This window comes from Pseudophryne corroboree, chromosome 1 (genome assembly GCF_028390025.1).
Source record: "Pseudophryne corroboree isolate aPseCor3 chromosome 1, aPseCor3.hap2, whole genome shotgun sequence".
Classification (NCBI taxonomy): Eukaryota; Metazoa; Chordata; class Amphibia; order Anura; family Myobatrachidae; genus Pseudophryne; species Pseudophryne corroboree.
In genome coordinates this window covers 105,732,437-105,755,079 of record NC_086444.1, presented here as the reverse complement: position 1 = coordinate 105,755,079, position 22,643 = coordinate 105,732,437, and the positions used below count along the sequence as shown (strand labels likewise).

Genomic DNA, 22,643 nt, shown 5'->3' with positions numbered 1-22,643 from the left:
GATGGCGCCTTTAAAAGCAGGTGGTACTGTGCTGTACGGTATAATACCAGTGCAAAAAAATTGTCTGTTTTTTTACCTTTAAAAAAATTTGTGGACAATAATCTGGATTATTGAGGTGATAAAAAAAAGTCACCTATATCAATTATTGCTTCAAAAAGAATAATTTATTTTCTGAAACAAGTATGGTACTTCAGCGAAGTGAAGAATTTCACAGAAATATGGCAGTGTCTAGTGAGTAACTTATGACAGTTTGTAAAGGCTCTCTTGTGTAGACAACTGGCTATAAGGCATAATTAAACATGTTAGAACATAAACTTACCCTCAGCATTGGTCCATTTTGAAACACATGAGGTTCGTCACAAACCACGCAGTACTCATTTAGCACAGGTATTCTTTGTTCAGCAAACTCTATCGTCTATAAAAAAAAACAAAAAGGAAAACAATCAGTAAATAACATGTACTGACAGAGAGTAACGCATTTGCAATGTGAACCTAGCAATGAGGTGGAATCCAGTGAGCAATTAACACAGCCTAAAGGGATCTTTCATTGAAATTATTGGTCAGTACACGTCAACAGTCTTCTACATGCAAGAATGTCCGAAAATACTACACACTGCATTGGGGTCCGGTATGTAATACCGGCGGTCGGAATCTTAATAGTCAGGAGACCAACGCCAGAATCCCAACAATTCCAACTTGGGTGGTCGCATGGACCACCACCCGAGTGGGAACTTGGGGCTTGTGTCAAGATTCAGACCGGCAGCATTTTGCCGGCTGTCGGGATTCCGGCGTCAGTCTCCTGACCGCCGAGATTCCAATAGCTGGTAGATTAACTGCATCCCCTGCATTCAATGTCTTTTCTCCTGTACATTTCAAAAAGTATCATTGCATGCTTCATAGAGATCATTCATTTCTATGACAGATCCAGTCAGATTGCGGCCATCCTACAGTGAGTATGGCTGAAAAAATGGCAGCTGAAAAATGTTTTCTTCATACGTGCCCAAACACGTGGTGGCACAGTGGTTAGTGTTGCAACCTTCACAGCGCTGGTGATGTTGGTTTTAATCCACTTTATGGTGGAATGTGTGGAGTTTGTATGTTCTCCCCATGTCTACAAGGTGTTTCCTCTGTATTCGCTCATCCTCCTGCAATTCTCTCTAGAGTACTGTGGACTATACTGAAACTACATAAATAAATAATAAGACAAAATAATAGGCCATAAGGTCATACCTGTACCAGAAATCCATGCCCTCGTGCTGGAACATTTTTTGCACCATTGGTTGGCTAAAAAAATATATACAAATAAAAGATTAATACACAACGACACAGAAAAATAGCTGTACTAAGTTTCAAATGATGCATTAGAATTAAATAGCCATGCTGTATCAGAGAACCAATCAAGTGTACGGTGTAAGTGCCCAAATTATTTTTTTACCGTGCATAACCTATTTAATTAATAATAAAACTCTCAAAGTGCATAAGCTAAGACTGACTGCTGTCAGCAGAGGAGATGGTCAATGCTATCATAGCACTACGCACATATTTACAATAATAGACTATTACAATGGTTCACAAACTGGGTGCTCTGGCACCCAGGAGTGCAGGTGGACACTTGCAGGGGTGCCTCGGGTTGGTGGTCTTATTATTTATGGTCAATATGATAGGCAAAACACCAGTAACACGTAACAACCTAAGGCCAGATACTCACCTGAATGACCGACAATCTTGCCAATGATCGGGGTGACTTCCCTTCGCCCTGAACCATAGCAGATTGCCGGTACAATTACTTGATGTAATTAACTATCTCTGGTTCCGTACTTTATTATAATGCATCCGGTTGTACATGATATATTCTGGTTGTCTGTGCAGCACGGCCAACCAGAAGATGTCAGATGCGGACATCGGGAGCATGCAATTGGGCATATACACTAAGCACTATGCCCAATTTATTGTTCCGACACGGCAAATTGTGCTTATATCGTGAGATTGTGTACCCGGCCTAAGAATGACAGGTAAGCACATTTTACTTAGTGTAACAATATTTCATGAATTTCGGTGTGTCGAGGATGCAGTCAACCTGGGCCTGCACTACATTCTACAGCACCTAGACATTCCCGGTACCTACGCGAGGGTACTGTTTGTCGATTTCAGCTCGGCCTTCAATACAATCGTCCACAGTATCCTCCACCCCAAATTACTTTGCCTAGGGGTCCCAGAAGCTACCTGTTCTTGGATAGTAGACTTCCTGACAGATAGGACACAGGTGGTGCAAGCGGGGAATTCACCTTTCAAGCACGGTCCATTAGTACAGGGGCCCCTCAGGGCTGTGTCCTCTCACCCCTGCTTTTCTCCCTGTACACAAGTGACTGCACCTCAGAGGCGCAATCAGTAAAGACCATCAAATTCACGAATCGGCCTATAGACGGGAAGTCGACCGGTTGGCCAAGTGGTGCAGCCACAACAACCTTGAGCTCAACCCCCTCAAAACTGTCAAGATGATAGTGGAACTCAGGAAGAAGTCAGCTAGTGCACCTCCGCTAACGATTGCTGACAGTGTGGTATCGCTAGTGGACTCCTTCACGTTCCTAGGGACCACAATCTCCAGGGACCTTAAATGGGGGTCCAACACTTACGCCATTGTCGGGAAAGCGCAGCAGAGATTGTTCTTCCTCAGGCAACTAAGGAAGTTCAACATCCCATAGAAGCTTCTGCTCCTCTTCTACTCAGCGATTGTGGAGTCGGTACTGTGCTCCTCCATACTGGTATGGTACAGCTCCACCAGCGCGAGGGACAGACGCAGGCTCCAAAAGGTGGTCAGAACCACAGAGAAGATCCTCGGGGCCGACCTTCCCTCAGTCCAGGACTTGTACATGTCCAGAGCTAAAAAGCGGGCAACGAACATAGTAAAGGACCAGCTACACCCCGGCCACGGCATGTTTAACTTGCTCCCTTCAGGCAGGCATTACAGGGCCATCTCCGCCGGGTCTACCAGAAGCCTGAAAAGTTTCTTTCCCCAAGAGGTCCACCTGCTGAACTCCTGAACATTGACTGACTAGACGTACATGTAACTCACTTGTGTCCCTACGGTATACCTATCTGTATGACTTTACTTACCCCCCGGGTTATCTTGGCTGTTGTATGGAAAACTAAAGACAAATTCTGAGTATAGGCAAGTATACCTGGCCAATAAAGCTGATTCTGATAAGAAACGTTTGGCCTAAGGGTGCCAAGAAAAAAATGCTGATAATCTAGAATCCGCGATTCAAGAAAGTTTGGGAACCACTGGACTATTACATTACTGAATCCTGAGGCAGCACAGTTAGCATTAGTGTTTTACACCTCTGTAATGATTTAAATTCCTGTCTTTGTAAAGTTCTGCATTATATGATTCTGTGCCGCACATAATATAAATGCAACTCTACGAAACAAAGGATTGGCATACAACCTCAGTATTGCGCAGTAAAAAGGTACAAGCAGCCTTGTTATTCTCCAAAGGGGGAGGGAAAAACACACATTCCCTAGAATCCAATAGAAACAATGGGTTGCAGAATACACTGGCGCTAGACCTTATGGATGACCCCTCTGTTAGAGTGGAGTACGTAAATCCACTGTATGTGGAATGTTACAGGAACTATTCCAAACAGTATTCAATGAATAATGATTTATTTACACAGATATGACACAATGACATCAATAAAAATACCAATAAAAACTAAAAACATCCTTAATACATAGGTGGACAAATCAGGTGGGACTGTTTCAATAAAGTGACTTGTGCAATGAATAGCCTCGGACCATATCTGCTTTTTTTAAAAGCTAGCCCACCGCAGGGCTGATTCATGGTGAGAGATCTCCATCTATTCATTGCACAAGTCACTTTATTGAAATAGTTCCTGTAACATTCCACATACAGTGGATTTACGTACTCCACTCTAACAGAGGGGTCATCCATAAGGTCTAGCGCCAGTGTATTCTGCAACCCATTGTTTCTAATAAATGCAACTCTGTATGCCCGTTGCGTATGGATTGTGAGTCTTACACATCTATGCGACTGCACCGGCCCACTGCCCGATTGGCAAGAGCAGCTGCCATTACTATCATCCCAGGCTCACACCTATCCCATACTAGGTGCGGGACAGCCAATCAGAATTTGGCGTCCGCTGTGCATGTGCGTGACTTAGGAAAAACGCATCTTAGCAAAACGTGTGCACACACAGAATGGATCTCTTGGGCGGTTGCATTGTTGCCGCACAGAAACACACCATATAAGCAGCTACAGAGAAACAGCTGAGATGCGTAACACTTTCAGCCATGGATACAGTCACAGTGATAAAGAGCAATCTGTAGCTGCTGGAGGATGGTGGTTTTTCTGTCAGCATAGACAGGAAGTGTACAATCCCCCCCCCCCCCCCCCCCACCCAACAAGGGAACTGGCAGATTCATGAGCTGGCTCTAAAAATGGATTGAATGCCTTTCGTACAGCAGAGAAGGTAGCTCTAAATATAATTAATCATTAGCATAATTAAGTACCAAGTAATAAATCTGACTGCAATTATAGGTACAGAGTGCTATTTTTGTAGTGTAAGCTATTAAAAGTGACCTTAAAACAACAGAACGCAGATGTGTAAATAACTTTCCTGCTAACTAGGGTCTATATCACCGTGCAAATCCCATCAGCGTTCACAAATCCCTTGCATGGAATTTCCATTTAAGCTCCAGAACTTGAGCAACTCGATTTCAGTTACTAATAATATATTTAACCTGTGCATTACTCAGATTCAACCATTTACTAGAAAGAAGACCTGAGTTTCGGAAAATAAATTAATTCTTTAAATGAACTCCAAATGTAGATTAAAAATCGCAGGGATATCCTACTGTAAAGACAGTAATGCAATAGCAGTTTTTAGCAAATGTATTCTAGAGAGTGGAGAAGTAGGCAAGGGGAGACGTTGGCCTAAGCAACAGTTTATACTAGGCCTGGCTAACCTGTGGCTCGCCAGCTGTTGTGAAACTACAAATCCCAGCATGCCCTGCCACAGTTTTGTTATTAGGGAATGCTAAAACTATGGCAGGACTTGTAGTTTCACAACAGCTGGAGAGCCACTGGTTGCCCAGGTCTGGCTTATACTCTACCTATCATTTTATAGAATGTACTGTACTTTAATAAATGCTGATGGGTTTCTGAGGGCAACTTCTCCACGGGTGTAGTATGGCTGACCGGCGGTCTCCTGACCGCCGGTCAGCTTACCGACGCCGGGATCCCGGCAGCATACCGACGCCGGGATCCCGGCGGGGAGGGGCGAGTGCAGCATCCCCTTGCGGGCTCGCTGCGCTCGCCACGCTGCGGGCTCGGTGGCGACCTGCGGTCGCCACAGGTTCTATTCCCACTCTATGGGTGTCGTGGACACCCACGAGTGGAAATAGTCCCTGTTGGTCGGCATGCCGACCATCGGGAAAGTGAGCCGTCGGGCTCGTGGAGGAGGTCATGTGACTGTCGGTCAGCTGACCGGCGGTCACATGAATACCACCCCTTCTCCACTGGGGCATTTTTTCACTCTTTAGAAGAATTAATACATCTCCCCCTACAGGCAGGGAGATCAGGGTGGTCTCACAGGGGCAGGGCTGAATTAATGATTGTGGGGGCCCCTACCAATACATTTTCCAATATGATATGCTGACAATGTTATTAAAAAGTATATTATTGAGTAATTACTAGGCCCCTAATTTTTAGGATCTAAAAACCTAACAATAAGGGCGGTATTCAATTGTTTGAAAAGTCAGTTGGGTGTCTGTTTTTCCAACAGTATTTAACAGACAGGAAAAAAACAGACACCTAACCGACTTTTCAAACGATTGAATTCCCCCCCCCTAAGTTTTTTCAATCCATGTATTAGAATTTTATAGGTTTTAAAAAGGTCAGTTTAGGAATTTATACGTTGTATGAAAATAAAACAAAACCACGCTACATATCATTACGAGTGAAACACTGTGTCTGTATTACAGATGTGCCCTGCTATTTCCGTGCAGCGTTTGCTCCCGCGATGCGCTATACCACAGACGCTGCGATCCATTCGTAACCACGGCTTTCCCATAGCATTGAATGCACAGGCCCTCACCCGCGAGTCTCAGGAGATGGCAGTTGCGCTGCGTACCCTATGCAGCAAGGCTCTAACAGGACACATCTGTATATATGAATTACATATGAAAACTGCTCATTCCACACGTTTCCACAGTATATTTATACAGTATACAGTAGCTTCAACTTAAGTAACAGAATTTTTAGATTCCATCAGTCACATTTTAGGTGCTGTAGAAATCAAGGGGGGGATTCCGACCTGATCGCTGGGCTGCTATAATTGTAGTCCTGCGATCAGATACTCGCCGCCCAAGCGGAGTGTATATTCGCCATGTAAGTGTGCGATTGCATGTATACGCTGAGCTACTAAAAAAAACCGCAGTCAGCGGACAGCTGCAAATCCGTTCGCACCTCACTCACCAGTGAACGATTTGCCCTGTGTGTGCAGTTTTACTCCTACAGTGCGATCAGAATGGGCTGACCGGGGCCGGAGCTGACGTCACACACACTCCCTGAGAACGCTTGGACACACCTGCGTTTTCCCCTGACACTCCCAGAAAACGGTCAGTTACCACCCACAAACGGCTTCCTCCTGTCAATTAGCATGCGACTGGCTGTGCGATTAAAATTTTTGCACCAGCCTGTCGCTGACTGGCGACGCGTGTGCGCATTGCGGAGCATACGCATGCGCAGTTAATGCCTGATCGCCCCCTGGTGCGAAGATGCACCGCAGCGGTCAGGTCTGAATCAGGCCCCAAGTATGTTACTCCCTGGTGCATAAACATAAAAGAAAACTGAAATTTTGAGTTTAATGGGAAAGGATTAGAAAAGGTTAGAACCTAAGAATCCTGGGCTTAGTAATTAGTAAGCCCAGAGGAGAAGTGCAGTTGACTGGAGGAACGCGTCACTAGGCCCTGCACTCTCTCTCAAACCTTCTAAAGTGGAGGCAATGCACACAGCAACCAATGAGATTCCAGCTATCATTTTATAAAATGTACTATATTAATGATAACTAGAATCTGATTTGTTTCTTTGGGCAATGCCTTCACATTTCCCCCTTTAAATGAAGAACTGGATTAGTTATGAGTATAAATTGGGATCAAGCACTAGAGCAGGCCTGGCCAATCTGTGGCTCTTCCGTTACTGTGAACCTACATGTCCCAGCATACCCTAACAATGATCTACTGGTAATGCATGCTGGGACTTGTAGTTTTACAACATCTGGAGAACCACAGGTTGGCACAGTCTGCACTAGATTGTATGGAGCATGGTGGGCTTCCAATACTTTCTCATCCTGTGGTGAGAGCCACAAAATCCAAAGGAGTCTGCAGACGACTCTCTTCTGACGAAATTGCAACCATCTGCAGAATATTTAATTCTACAACAAAATATTTTTGTTTGGACTGTTGTTGGGGGTAAAAAACAATGACATTTTGTAAAATACGAATAATAAAATTATTAGTGAATAGTCTGGTAATGCTGAAAAAAGAATGTATTAGTAAGCAATAAGTATGGATTATATAAATGTACGCACGGCAAGTTGTGAAGATGCATTTGGCGTTAATATACCAATCAGCCCTGAGGTAAGAGAGAGCCTCCTGCCCTCTGCGATAGGTTCTTTCAAAAGGTCCATTTTTGATGATTTGGGGGCACTGGAATAAGACTTGCTGAGTAGTTTGTGGTTCTTAAATCCATCTAATTCTTCCATACGAATATTACTAGAGTAAGACCTGCTTAACAGTCTGTGGGGCTTCAAGGTGCTGTTGTGCTCACATCTGGGATCCCCAGAACAAGAACGACTTAACAGTTTATGTTGCTTCAATGCGATGCACTCCTCCTGCTTAATGGCTGGGGTACACTGGCGGTTCAAAAGTTTGTGTGGTTTTAAACCCATCGCCTGTTCAGCCCTGGGGTCACTAGACAAGGATCGGCCAAAGTTCCTGTGAGATTTAGTGTTACACATGTCTTCGGCCTTCACTGTGCTAGAACAAGTCCTTCGCAACAATTTGTGTGTCTTAGAGATCCCATCTTGCTCAGACTTTAGTTTCACTTTACTCTTACCGCATCCAGGAGGGGGATAACTTGGCGACCTTGGAAAGGAAAATAACAGGAATTTCAACAGCTCTGAAATAATGTGAATTGTTTGAAAAACAATGACAAATAAAGCAATGATCAAATGAAGTTAACAGGTAATTTGAGCATATTTCATTTAACTAATCATTGCGGGCGGGATGTACTAATGTACATCTCCGCCCATCGCCGCCCTGCGCCACGATGCTGATCGCATATGTACTAACATATGCGATCAGCATTGCGGAGGACAGCTCTTCCGATAAGAGCTGTCCTCCGCGATGCGCAGCGGCAGCCTGACTTCCGGGATTCGGCCCCAGGAGTCAGTCTGCGCATGCGCGGGGTGACGGGGGCGGCCGCAGGGCATGCTGGGAGAGAAGCCCATAGGCTTCTATAGACTATCGCCAGCTAAAGCTGGCGTACCCCGCCGCGGCGCTGTCCTGCCGGCCGGGGGTTTGTACATCAGGAAAATGCGGTAAACAGGGAGTTTACCGCATTTTCCGCTTAGTACATCCCGCCCTGCATCTTTATATTGCAGACCTGCTAACATGGGCCCTCATTCCGAGATGATCGTAGCTGTGCTAAATTTAGCACAGCTACGATCATTCACACTGACATGCGGGGGGACGCCCAGCACAGGGCTAGTCCGCCCCGCATGTCAGTCCGCCCTCCTTCTTCCCCCCCCCGCAGAAGTGCAAAGGCATCGCACAGCGGCGATGCCTTTGTACTTCAAGAGTAGCTCCCGACCAGCGCAGCTTTAGCGCACTGGCCGGGAGCCACTCGTCACTCACCAGCCCGCAGCGGCTGCATATGACGTCACGCAGCCGCTGCGGACTGCTCCCTGCACGGTCCGGCCACGCGTACCTGTTCGCTCAGCTGCGATAAAAAGCAGCGAGCGAACGGGTCAGAATGACCCCCACGACCCTTTAATTTACTATTGGAGTTATCTAGGCTGGGTTCATTAACTGATCACAAGGATGTTTTGTTAATCTTCAATGGTAACTACAACAGTAACTATCCCAATCAGCACTTCTTTTCCCATGGGTCAGAAAGATTGGAGATGTCTCTCATTCAATGCAGAAGCAGTTGAATGAAAGAGGAGCAATGAACAGGTGCAGCACACACCTGTCTACTGTGCTTGCGGCAATGAATAGGTCTTTTGAGGGAACAGGGTAAGGTGTAGCCTAGTGCCAGACATAGCCACAGAGGGCCTTATTCAGCATCAATTGCAAATTTGCAAAATCGCAAATCGGCTGATTATCAGAATACTGTGGATGTGCTGCGAATGTATTGTGTGTGCGTGACCCGTGATTCACCTGCGAACGCATCTTGTCAGGATGTGATCGTAGGCTGATTGATGGGTGGCGGGCGTTCGATGGTGCTCACATGGCATTTGCGGAGAGTGGTTGGATAAACGCAGCCTTGTCAGGGCCATTGTCGGGGCATGCAGCTGCGATTGCTGCGACTGGAAACATGGCGCCGCTGTGACTGCATTCTCATTATTCTGAGCAGCCCTGGGTCATCCGCAACTGTTAATAATGCCCGATTTTTGCGATGCATTCACAATTCTGTGGCTACATTTGCAGAATCAGTGGGCGGCGTGTTCTGTGCTCGGCAGACTGTAACTTGCTGGGCGGCTCTTGCTGTGCGATTCTCAGCAGCTGCAGTTCTGCTACAATCGCAGAACTGTAGCTGAATAAGGCCCGGAGTGCGGCCACATGCCTATCGGGAAAAGCTAGTGATGTCATTGTTGACCTATATCAGGTCCCAATAGGGCAATCCTACAGATATGGGAAGGGTTTTAGCAAACTTTTCTTACACAGGTTAGAAACATAGAATGTGACAGCAGATAAGAACCGCTTGGCCCATCTAGTCTGCCCACGTACACGCACACACTGGGATTAATTTCTGTTAGGAGCCAATTAACCTACCAGTATATTTTTGGATTGTGGGAGGAAACCGGAGTACCCGGAGCAAACCCACGCAAGTGCGGATAGAGAATGTACAAACCCCACACAGTTAGGGCCATGGAGGGAGTCGAACCCATGACCTTGGTTCTGTGAGGCAGTAATGCTAACCATTACACCATCCGTGCTGCAACACTGAATAATGTACAGTACTTACAGTTATGCTTCATATTTGACCAGTTTAAATTTTGGAGTTGCGTGGCCCTTTAAATGGATATTATTGAGTTAAGGAGAAACGTCAGGAAGAAACCCATATTGTAAAAAGATCTGATGCCAACTGTTGTGCTAACGGGAAACAAATAGCTGGTGGGGTTTTCTTCCCATTGCGGTTATTACTGTCAGTAATAAAATATACTTGGCTGTAACATCCACGCTAGACTGCTTCTCCGTGCAAGAGACATAAAAGGAGTTTTCCGAACAACAACACAGTTACCTGCGCAATGTAGAAAAAATGTGCAGAGGAGACTTCACCTTCTTGTCAGACATTTTCTTGTGCGAACAGTTTGACTTCTCTTTGCTCTGTTTCCATTGCTGCGTCACAAATGTCTGCATGATTCTGTGTGCACATCAAAAGCAGCATCTGCTTAAAGAATTCTTTGCATTGATGAAAACCTTCTAATTCAGAAAACCGTCATGATAATAATGACATATCATTCTACGCTGGAAAAACATTCAGTACCGTATTGCAATTGAATTATTAACTAATATATTTTTGCATCCTGAAATCCTCTCCCCATAACTAGTATAACGGGGAGCCCCATGCTCCCTATAGTCATAAAATATAAACAGCGCAGGGCTGACAACTGGAGTTTATTGGATGGGGGCGCACAAACATTCTCATTAACGGTCAGCTAACAGCGCTACAAGTAGAGCAAATTTTGTGTATATTCCCCAATACCACAAGTAATCCCTAAGCAATCTTTTTTATTTTTATTTTTTATTTTTTTGTTTTATTAGGGCATGGTCAATCAGTTGTTCATCATTATAGAAAAAAAACATTATCGCTACAGCAACATTTTGGTGTTCCTTAGCAATCTTGTAGCCACCTTACCTGAATTTTTTTTTTTTTTTTTTTTTTAAATATTGGGTTAATTTATTTATTATTATTTTTATATTATTTTTCTTTTTCTATTTTTTTATAATTATTACAGAATAATAGCTTCTGTATATACACGGAATATAATATACATTTAATATTAATATTATTATCCATTATTCATATGGCACCAACATAATACTTTCTAATAAAAGGAAAATATAATAATCTTGAGATATGTAATAAATAAAAAAGACCTAGAACTATTATAGTTTATAAAATACAAAACCGGAATATTCTTGTACAAAATACTCCAAAGTTTATCATCTTATTCCAATTAAATTCCTGCCCTACATGGACATAGAAATAATTATTACAGAGGCAAGATATTATTTTTTACTGGTTTATTTAGTACAACATATTATTGTAAGTTTTAACAATTAGAAATTATTTAGAAACTTTCCTAAACTTACTTTTTCAATTGATGTCCCAAACCAAATTTTTCTTTTGTGGATATCTGAAACACGTCGACCGTTGGCACTGGGAAAATAGAGATATTACAGGATTATTTACAAATACAATTTACTGTTTTTTTTTACAGATGTGACAGATTGTGGCGGTCTACAGTTTTTAAGGAGTCTGTTATTGTAAAAAATGCAATAACGGTAAATGTAAATTAAGCTTATCTCCAGGATTCTAACAATTAATGCTAATATTTATAAGAAAGAGTAGACATTTTGATTTACAGTTAGGATCTTTCATCATATTTTAACACATTGTTTATGTATTAGACCTTATGTATACAGTATTAACTCTTATACATAAACTATGTGGTATAATAATAAGATGAACGATCTTTACCATAAATACAGATGACTACTCTTTCTTATCATAAATATTATTATCACTCAGCTTCAATAAATTTCAGATTTATTATGACTTATTAGTGACCATTATTTAATAATATTTGTAATATGTTTTTATATATATATATATATATATATATATATATTTATTTATTTATTTTTTGTTCTGATAAAAGAAAAGTTTTAAAAAATAGATGCAGTGTTTTTGGATGGTGCAATACCTGCTACAGCTCACACAGCGTTGTCACAGTTAGTCTTTGTGTCTCCTATATTGAAGGAAATGGGTCCAATTGTTTAAAGGGGCAATCATTTAAAAAGCAAAAAAACAACTGCTTTAGCCTTATAAATGAATGCCATTTTAAAACACTGGCCAGACTCACTGGGATATAGCTGATGCTTGCAGGTTGCAGGCTATTACATTTACCCCCTTATCTGTGCCAGCAGGAAAAACTCTGTATTGTACGCCTACCAATATTGTCGTGGGTCATGGGTACACTTTAGGGATGGGTTGACACAGGTGAATGTTGTAGCTGCTACATATTGCAAATGCAGACCCTCAAACATGACCCGCCCCACTAGGTGCAAAATGCTCTGTTTCTGGACTTCCCTCTTAATTTATGATTTCCATCACCTGTGTTGAACTAGTTAAATGATAAGAAAGCTGTTTCTTCACAGGTGATAACAATAATAAATTAAGAGGGAAGTCCAGAAACAGAGCATTTTGTACCTAGTGGGGCGGGTCATGTTGGAGGGTATGCAAATGGCTTTTGCTACAGAATTGCACTTTCATATAGGAAGTGATAGCACATTGCACCTACAAATTTCACAGATAGAAAACTACTATGGATCTTCAATTGAGTAAACTAGAAACAGATTCTTGGTCATTTTGTTAACTTGCTGGAATTACGTAAAGAGATATAACTGTAGATAATGCACAATGTGCAACTGTGTTCAAGCATCAAACATGCGATTATGGGATAAACTTTTCTGTCACCAGAACAGGGAAAACTTTCCTATAATAAGTAACATAACTTAACATGGAGTATTAGTCAATGAGTTTGTACAATAGAGTTCACTGTGACATTTTATAAACACAGCGTCTTCTACTGCTCCTCCAGTAAAATGACCCAAGCACACTGTATTCACAGCGCTTCTCCACATTTTGTTATGTTACAGCCTTATTCCAAAATGGAATACATTCATTTTCCCCCTCAAAATTATACACACAATACCCCATAATGACAATGTGAAAAAAGTTTTTTGAGATTTTTGCAAATGTATAAAAAATAAAAAAACTAAGAAATCACATGTTCATAAGTATTCACAGCCTTTGCCATGAAGCTCAAAATTGAGCTCAGGTGCATCCTGTTTCCACTGATCATCCTTGAGATGTTCCTACAGATTAATTGGAGTCCACTTGTGGTAAAATCAGTTGATCGGACATGATTTGGAAAGGCTGGAGAGATCTGAAAATGGCTGTGCACCAACGCTAGCCATCCAACCTGATGGAGCTTGAGAGGTGCTGCAAAGAGGAATGGGTGAAACTGCCCAAACATAGTGTGCCTAGCTTGGCCTTATGAGGTATTGTGTGTAGAATTTTGACGGAAAAAAATAATTTATTCCATTTTGAAAGAAGGCTGTAACATAACAAAATGTGGAAAAAGTGAAGCACTGTGAATACTTTCCGGATGCACTGTATACTCATCCTGTAACTGTTGCTATACTCCAACCGAAATATGATAATGTACACAGTAAAGGAGACAAAAATCCCCTGAGTGAACCATCCCATTACATTTATGCCAGTATGCTTATTTGGATATTTTGTTTTATTAATATTAAATATAGTAGTGCATAAATTAGTGAGACTATAATTAACTAAAAAAAATTACTCCTTAGAACCTGTAAAGAAAACTCAATAATATAGGGGCAACAAAGAAAGTAAAAAAACAGCCACTAACCAGGGCCATTTAAATACTGTGTTAAAGAACAGTGCAGACGGACTACAATCGGCTCAGTGCGAATCACATCCCAAGCTACAGCAATTTCTTCCTGATGGATGACAAACAACAACAAACTAATGTTATAACTATAGCTGTCCTGTGAAACATAACAATACATAAAAAGTAGAATGTATAAAACTGTGGGTATTGTTTACACACATTGGACATTTAACAAGGCATTGGAACCCATGAATATATTATACACAGAACCGCATATAATCAATCATTCCTTGGACATGCAAATCCCAGTGATGTGCGATGAGGTGAGGCAGAGCCTCTCCTGTCATACTTCAGTATACTACAGAGTTTTGATTATAAAAATAACAAGAATAATCCAAAGAAGATATTATAAATATCGTCTTTGTATTATTCTAATCATTTTTTTTTTTTTCAAAACTGGCATATACTGGCAGTGCCTCACCTACCTACCTTGTCTGCACATCTCTGATCAAAACGCATGAAATTTCTAGCAGTATATACTGCTGCACCTTTGTACATACCTCCCAACATTGTTAAAAATGTTAAAAACGAAGTCGGGACTTTTGCGCTGCATACTAGCGTCCAAAAAGGGGGCGTGGCCTTGTGTAAAGGGGCATGGCTTCGTGGGGATGCCACAATTGCAAGCCACGCCCCCCGAATTCGTCACTGAGGGGCATGCCTAGCACTCTGTGAGCTGCTGGCATGCCCCCAGTCCCTCTGACTCCCGAGAATAGACGCTATGTGCATGCAGCCTCCCAACTACTCCCCCACTGCAAGACACTGCAGCCCGCAGGTGGGACAGCGTGACAGTGCCCAAAAAACAGGACTGTCCCGCAAATATCGGGACAGTTGGGAGGAATGTGTGTATAATACCCACATGCACCCTCGGGTTCATATGTGTGTGTGTAAATCTGGCTCTGATACTAGCCTGTGCCTCCTGAGCCGTTTACTGTACCTCACTGCACGTCACTGTCAAATACTGTTATACAATTACATTTGTAAAAGAGTATATCAAACCAATTATTAAATATGTGCCATGTTTGTTTAAAAAAAAAAAAAACCCAGACCTTTTGGGTCTATTATACAAGTTTTAGCAAAAAGAGAAACTAAAAAAAATACACATCTAAAAAATCTACAATGCAACACTGAAAAAAAAAAGTACAACGGTACATAGGAAGTGAGGCTAATGTTTTACTAACTAACAATGTGATGTTAACTTGTTTGTACATTGCTTTGACTGCTCGGGCTAAGTTTATATTTAACCAGTCAGTTATAAATTACTCCTGTTCTTCTTGTTACAGAAATACTTTAACAGGGTAGCGGTTGCAATACTGAGTTTAGGAAACAGAAAATAAACACTGGGAACTGAGAATTTAAGAAGACCAACTAAAAGTTTGTAAGTGTAAAATTCATACACCGCTGCTAGAATCGTCAGATATCGCCTCTCAAACTGTTTTACTGTATTGGGACAATATATATTTAATGAGATTATTTTAATCTTGACTAAACCGTTGTTTTAATTTCAATTGAAGTCTAATGGGTATATTTAATACCTAAGGAAAGGATACGACAGGTCACTATTCAATGCCGCGTTTCCGGAAATGTCAATCCGGCTTGTCGGAAATGGGGCTATGTGATTGGCTCGCCTCCACTCCCTTGGCCCTGCGACCAGTGTACCTGTAACCAGGAGCTGTGAGCTGTAACTGTCCGGCTATGAAGGCAGAGAAGCAGGATGGTGGCGTGTGCCGCTGCGGGACCGGAGCTCCGACCGCCCCCTCTCACGCAGTGTCCGGGAAACCCTGTACCAAAGTATGGCACAGCAGATGAGATGTGGGAGGCTGCGGGAAGCAGCACTGTTCCGGCCGCAGCAAGAGGGTCTCGCTCCAGCACAGGCGGCACTGCTGGAGAGGTCGCCGGGTCAAGCCGTCAGTGGAGGCCGCAGCCAGGACCCGGCGAGAGTGTTCAGCTCCAGCGGCAACATCAGAGGCAGCAGCCACCAACAGCAGCAAGGGGGCGGAGGAGAAAGCCAAGGAGGCAGCGGTAATGACGTGTCCCGCTCCCCCGTCTCTTCTCCCCGGTTCCGACAATGTCAGTCCACTCTTAAAAAGTTGGATTGACATTATCGGAACCGGGGCAAAAACCTGACGGATTTGGCCACGGAACACGTGGATCCGCGGCTAATTTGACAATCCACATAGATTCCGACAAGTCGGGAATTCCCGACTTATCGGAAAAAATGGCCCAGCATTGAATAGGTCGGGACCCCTTCTAACCTAAACCTGTCCGAAACTGCCGTATTTCCGACAAGACGGCAGTTTCCGACAGGTATTGAATACACCCCTAAGTAATCCTCAAGTCTGAGGGACCTTTGTTACAGACAGTGAATCCCACATTACTCATTCTGCTTATAAAAGTCACATAACTTACGTCGAGGAAGCTAACATCAATATGCAAATCAATATCCACATCGTCAATTGCTCCATATTCCCTGCAAGAGAGAACAATGCTAGATATTAATCATCTTTATATTATTCAATAACATTTACGCACTAAACACTTCCTGGCATTAATTTTTAGCACCATTTGTTCTGTATAAGTATAAAAGCTCTGCACGGTAATGGGCCCTACGCACTGGCCGACAACACTGCACGATATGAATGATCTTGTTCATTAATGAACGAGATAACGTTCATATCGTGCAGTGTGGAGGCACCAGCGATGAACGATGCGCGGCCCCATGCTCGTTCATTGCTGGTGCCCTGTCGGCTGTGCATGCAGGCCAATATGGACGAGATCGTCCATATTTGCCTGCATGTCTACGGAGCCAGGTGACAGGGGGAGTGAAGAAACTTCACTCCCCCCGTCACTGTCCCCCCCGCCGCCGGGTCGCCCGTCTGCTGTATCGGCGGTCGGGCAGCTCGGCGGCACATCGCTGAGTCTGTAGGGCCCATAAGAGTTGCCCAATCACATATAGCACATTCATATGTGGAGGCAGAACCTATGTGTAGGTTCTCATCTTGCACACAGGGCATTTTTCAGGTACCATAATGCTTTGCAAAACTTGTAATGCAATGCAGAAAAGCTGGTTGCAGGCCGGTAATATTACAGATGCGTCCTTCCTAGTCTATCTCCGTACATTGGGGGTCATTCTGACTCGATCGCACGCTGCAGTTTATCGTAGTGCAGCGATCGGGTCTGAACTGCGCATGTGCCGGCGGTGCAATGCGCCAGCGCATGCCAGATGGCTGACGGCCATCGCTGAGCTACGATCGCCTCTGCATGATTGACAGGCAATCAGGCAGAGGCGATCGTAGCTCAGCGACGGCTGTCCGTTGCTGGTTGGGGGGGAAGCGGAACGGTGGCGTTTGGCCGCCATTTCGTGGGTGTGGTCCGGCCAATGCAGGCGTGGCCGGACCGTGCGGGGGGGGGGGGCGGGTCGCAGCAGCTGCGTGACGTCACACGCAGCCGCTGTGGCCCGGGGAGCGACGAGTAGCTCCCGGCCAGCACGCTAAAGCAGCGCTGGCCGGAAGATACTCCTAAAGTGCTAAAGCATCGCCGCTGTGCGATGCTTTTGCACTTCTGCAGGGGGGGGGGGGGGAGGGGCGGCACTGACATGTGGGGCAGGATAGCCCTGTGCTGGGCGTCCCCCTGCATGTCTATTGTCATGATTGGAGCCCTGCAAAATTTTGCAGGGCTATGATCAACTCGGAATGACCCCCACTATGAGTCGCATCACACAGGTCGCATGAGAGCCGCCAGGCCCCGTGCGACTGGGCATCTTTTATCCTCGACAATGCACCTTATTCGCATCACTGTGGGAGTAAGACGCACAAGCAGATTACCCTGATTAAACTGATATGCGGCATGTGTATATTCTGTGTGCTTCTGCAGCTGTATCTGTATACGAAATGCTACGATACAGTGTCAGTGGAAAACAGCCGTTGGTAAACTCACTCTGGATTAGAGGCGACTAGAAGGGGAGTTTAACGTGACTGCAGCAACAGCAACGGAGGACACATCTGTAGGTGTGTGATAACGCAACAGGGAAACTGGCCTTATGCCCTTCACTATGTAATTCATCTCTTTTCAATGGACATTTTTTTTATCTATGCAAGGACATCGTTAATGCAACTTAGTCCTTTACATAAGAATAATATACCTTTTAAACAGAATGGAATGGGCACTGGGGAAATCTACAAAGGATCGTTTCACACAACGATCCTTTGTAGTTCAGGAGGGGATTCTCAAACCGTCTTCAATGTATTGAGGTTTTAAGACACCTAAACCACATCCCCCCAAAAATTATGAAAAATCCGCAGAGCTACCTGGCCAATCTACACGTGAGGAAGCCCCATTTACTTATTATGAGTGTGGTTATCGTTTATTGATAAATGAGGCAAAAAGCTATTTTATGATTATTTTATGGGGCAATATCATTATATAAATATATTAGGGCGGTATAGTGTTAGGAGATCGGTATTATTTATTTATTGATCTTATGAGATAAATTCTGTAATAATTGATTGTTAATAGGGGCAATAAGGGGGCAACTCTTAATATTTTATGGCGCTGACATCATGAAATGATAAGTGTTGCCGTCACAAAAGATGCTTGTGGTATTTACCATAGCAACTGAACCGCCACTGCCTTCAATCTGCAGGGCGCATTGCTGGAGAGTTCTGGGCTGCTGTCCTCTAACATGAAGGACTGCTAGCTTCAGGAATATGGGGTGTCCGAGTCTGCCGTCACTGTCGCCCACAGGTGCTGTGGGAAGCCCCACCTATCCATGAGGTTATTGGCCTACAATGCACAGGTGCACCATCTGGTGGCCTTTATCAGCTCTGCTTGTGATGTCATTAATTCCCCATATTTAAGGAAGAACTGTCCAGCAATCTGGCCTTGATTATTGCAAGTCTACCCCAGAAGTTTCCTGTGTCTTCTGTACTGACCTAGATCCTGGTTCTTGACTCTCCTTTGGATTAACCTCTGCCTGTACTTCTGCAGGAAGTGTAGAACTAAACCACCATATTAGTATATATTAAAGAAACAGATTTTAAAAAATGAGGATGATAACCAAGTTGGCTCATCCTGTATTAGAACTGCCCCACTATTACTATGTTACTTTTGGGAGCTCTGAAAACAGGAAAAAACGGGCTTCATGATGTGGTTTGTGGTTAATAGTCAATGGGTAATCACATGAAAATTCCCACCCTCCTCAGTACACCAATAGGGAAATGTATCAAACATTCTACCTATCATATTAAAACAAAATACTTGATAAATGCTAGCTAGAAGTAATTGGTTGCTATGGACAAATTCACCACTTGGCCACTTCCCCGCTCTTTACAAGGTTTGATACATTTTCCCCTAGATGTTTATGGGTTGGGTGGGGTTTCATGAGGCAGTTCACGTCTTGGTGCAGCCCTCCTTGTGGTATCCGGCCTCTAGGTCGACCACACTTAGGTCAACAGTCATTAGGTCGACCACTATTGGTCGACATGCATTATGTCGACATGGTATCTAGGTCGACGTGGTCACTAGGTTGACATGGACATGACTTTTTCACATTTTTGTTTTATTTTTTTACTTTTTTCATACTTTACGATCCACGTGAACTACGACTGGGAATAGTAACATGTGCCAAGCACCGCGGTAGCGGAGCGAGGCACCTTGCCTGAAATCGCTCGCCATGCGAGGGGACACGGTGCACTAATTGGGGTTCCCGGTCACTTTACGAAGAAAATGACACCAAAAAAATAAAATAAACTCATGTCGACCTTTTTCAATGTCAACCTTGTTCATGTCGACCTAAAGACCACGTTGACCAGTTTCAGGCGTCGACCTAGTCACTGTGGACCAATAGTGGTCGACCTAATGACTGTTCACCTAAGTGTGGTCGACCCTATGATCCACACCCCTCCTTGTAGTGGGTAATGTCTTCCTGACTTTTGGGGAACTGTGCTTAACAGAAGGCAGACATACTGTATATTCTAACATTGGGAGTCACCTATGAACAGGGGCTGGCTGGGCAGGGTGCCATCTGCCCCCCAGGCCAGTGCAATTTAAATGACCAGGGCCACCTGACTACAGATTCCCTGTGAAAAGCTGGGCCGCTTGCTTGAGTCTGCCCCCTAGGCAGAAAGTTGCCACACAGCCCCTGCCTATGAACACTGGGAATCTAACCTCCTCCACAGACAATCCAACACAATCCATTGCAAGTGTGCTATCGCTGGTACGCCTTGAAGCCGTAAGCCGCAAAAAGGAGATCGGGCTGGAGCGACGTCAGCACGGGACCTGATAAAGCAGTGGCAGCCGTTTAGGCTGAACTGACATCAAGCCGCATGTAATAAGGTAGGGACAGCAGGGATAGATACCCGCAATTAAAACACTGCTTTCCTACCCGGATTGGACAAATATCCTTACCATCTCCTTTACCAATTCACAAAAGAGCTGTTACATTAACACTAACCTCTTTTTTTACAGGTATGTGCGTTCATCATTAAGCGCTCTAATTTATATATATTTTTGATTCATTTATACTTATTTGAGCTGCTAACATAATCCATAAGGCGCGGTTATTATTCTAATCTTTTAATTCTACATCTTAAAGCAATGTAAAACATTCATGAGACATTAATACATCAGTGTGATATTTTCCCACCTGTATAATACATCCCTAGCTCTGATTCATTGCGTAAATAGTTCTACGTTAATTTAAATTCAATGTTACCTAGAATATCATTAAATCGCATCATTCTAGATCTTACAGCATCGTAAAACATTTATAAGACATTAATATCAGTTTATACCTGAGAGATACAGCACTGGGCCCATAGATTTCTCTCACCGCTGCCAAATCTGCTTCCAGCTGTGGGTGTTTATGAAGTTCCCCATCGTAACTCACCTGCACAAGAGATAATAGATTATAAATACAACCGGCACATTAAAAAGGATATTTCCTGCTGCTGAGTATGAGATTGGGTTTACTTAAATCCCCAGTCTACCAAGTAGAACACGAGGGGTTCCATAGTTGAAATCCTTTCTGTTACTTATTTAGAGATCACAAATACAGATGGGTCCACGGTTATCTTGGCTAGTTTGCTGCACCTAGGCACAACATGGTTTATTAACATAAACCCTTCATCTATTGTTCTCAACTGCAATACAATACAGAGAACTGCCCAGTCTCAGTTAATCCTATTAAAGGTCACGATAAACATGGACCCGCTGTATTTTCCAGATATCAGAGCCCAAAGATTTCTAAGGGGTAATAAAGGCTTCTGATTGGACAGCTCAGTGCTGCTGTCTGATGTAGGGATGTCCATTGACGGTCCTGCCATTGATGGTCAATGTTCTCCCACCGTTGGTAGGAAACCTACGATGGTTGAGCCATTGATGGTTTGTCTGTGAGCACGTGCATGTACAGCTGGAATTTACCATCCGGGATCAGCCACCAACATTTATCACCAATGGCATCCCATCGATAATGATAACCCATTCACCATCGATGGTTACTAACAATGGATGGTTGTTGGCCAAAGCTAGTCTGAATAATATGCAATAAATAAAATAAATACATTGGTCGCAGTGAGGCTTTGGACGCAAAGTCAGCAAACGCTTATGGGAGGTAATAGGGAGTGTGACAAGTCAAATGCAGGCATGTCGCAACCGTTTCGGGGGCGTGTCTCAGCCTGCAACTGCGACTTCATACGCACTTGTAAAGACTCCAGCGTCTTAGTTCCGATGGACATTCTGTGCAAACATAGGGCTGCTCAGAAAATTGGTGATGCGACCAATGTGCGTCTTTGTACACAAGCGGCAGTTAAAAGACACTCCCAGTGGGCGTTTATGTACAAATCCCCGTGGCTGCGACATTAGCATATTTTCGCAGAACTGCTGCGCACGGGATGCCAGTTGCGACGGGATTACTGTGCACCTCTGATCTGCAGACACATTGATAAAACAAAAACAAATAACATTTAATGGTCCTTCATGACCGGTTATTTAAGAGTTTCAAGAGTTGACCATAATTCACAGTTACTGTAGTTGCTTGTGTGCTGTATGTTACAGTAAATTCCAGATTGTTTCTTTCAAGATACAGTAGATACTTTAGAACTTTCTTTTGAAAGAAAACGGCTATAAATATATTTTTAGTGCATTATACAAACAACAAACACATTGGGAATGGGGGTATGATGGTGAGATATATCTAGGTTGACATGAGATATGTATCCTCCTTGTTCTCCCAAGTATACAGATACTTAATGTGTGCTTATAACAAGGTATGTACAGAATAGTGACATTTTCTAAACCGTTCCAGAAGATATTTCCCTAATTCTGCGTTTTTGCCACAAAAGTTTGCATGTTTCAGTAGCGGAAGATGCCCTTAACCTTTTCCATTTTTACCCCAATCACAGCACAGCAAAGTGTAGAGCACTGGGTCTGATTCATGTTTGTAAGTAAAAACAAAAAAGCAAGCACCTGGTAAAACCATGTTGCCCTGGAGGTGGAGCAGATGTAACATGTGCTGAGAGATTTAGATTTGGATAAGGGGGGGGGGGGGGGTTTAACTGAAATATAAATTGTAGTGTAAAAATAAAGATGGCTAAAATTTGTGGCCTACATGTAAAAGCAGCCAGTATTCATTAT

At 43.5% G+C, this 22,643-nt stretch overlaps 1 protein-coding gene across 2 annotated transcripts in view; it reads right to left on the bottom strand.

Annotated features, from left to right (window-relative positions):
- The window catches only part of PARP8 (poly(ADP-ribose) polymerase family member 8), a 420,080-nt gene that overhangs the window by 96,734 nt on the left and 300,703 nt on the right, over positions 1 to 22,643 (bottom strand). For both annotated transcript variants that reach the window (XM_063961880.1, XM_063961870.1), the window contains 8 exons: positions 20,804 to 20,898; positions 16,422 to 16,482; positions 13,974 to 14,064; positions 11,623 to 11,689; positions 10,547 to 10,669; positions 7,611 to 8,166; positions 1,231 to 1,284; positions 320 to 415 (listed from right to left, as the gene is read on the bottom strand). In XM_063961880.1, the coding sequence (XP_063817950.1) occupies positions 320 to 415; positions 1,231 to 1,284; positions 7,611 to 8,166; positions 10,547 to 10,669; positions 11,623 to 11,689; positions 13,974 to 14,064; positions 16,422 to 16,482; positions 20,804 to 20,898 (1,143 nt within the window). The remainder of the gene's footprint in view (positions 1 to 319; positions 416 to 1,230; positions 1,285 to 7,610; positions 8,167 to 10,546; positions 10,670 to 11,622; positions 11,690 to 13,973; positions 14,065 to 16,421; positions 16,483 to 20,803; positions 20,899 to 22,643) is intronic.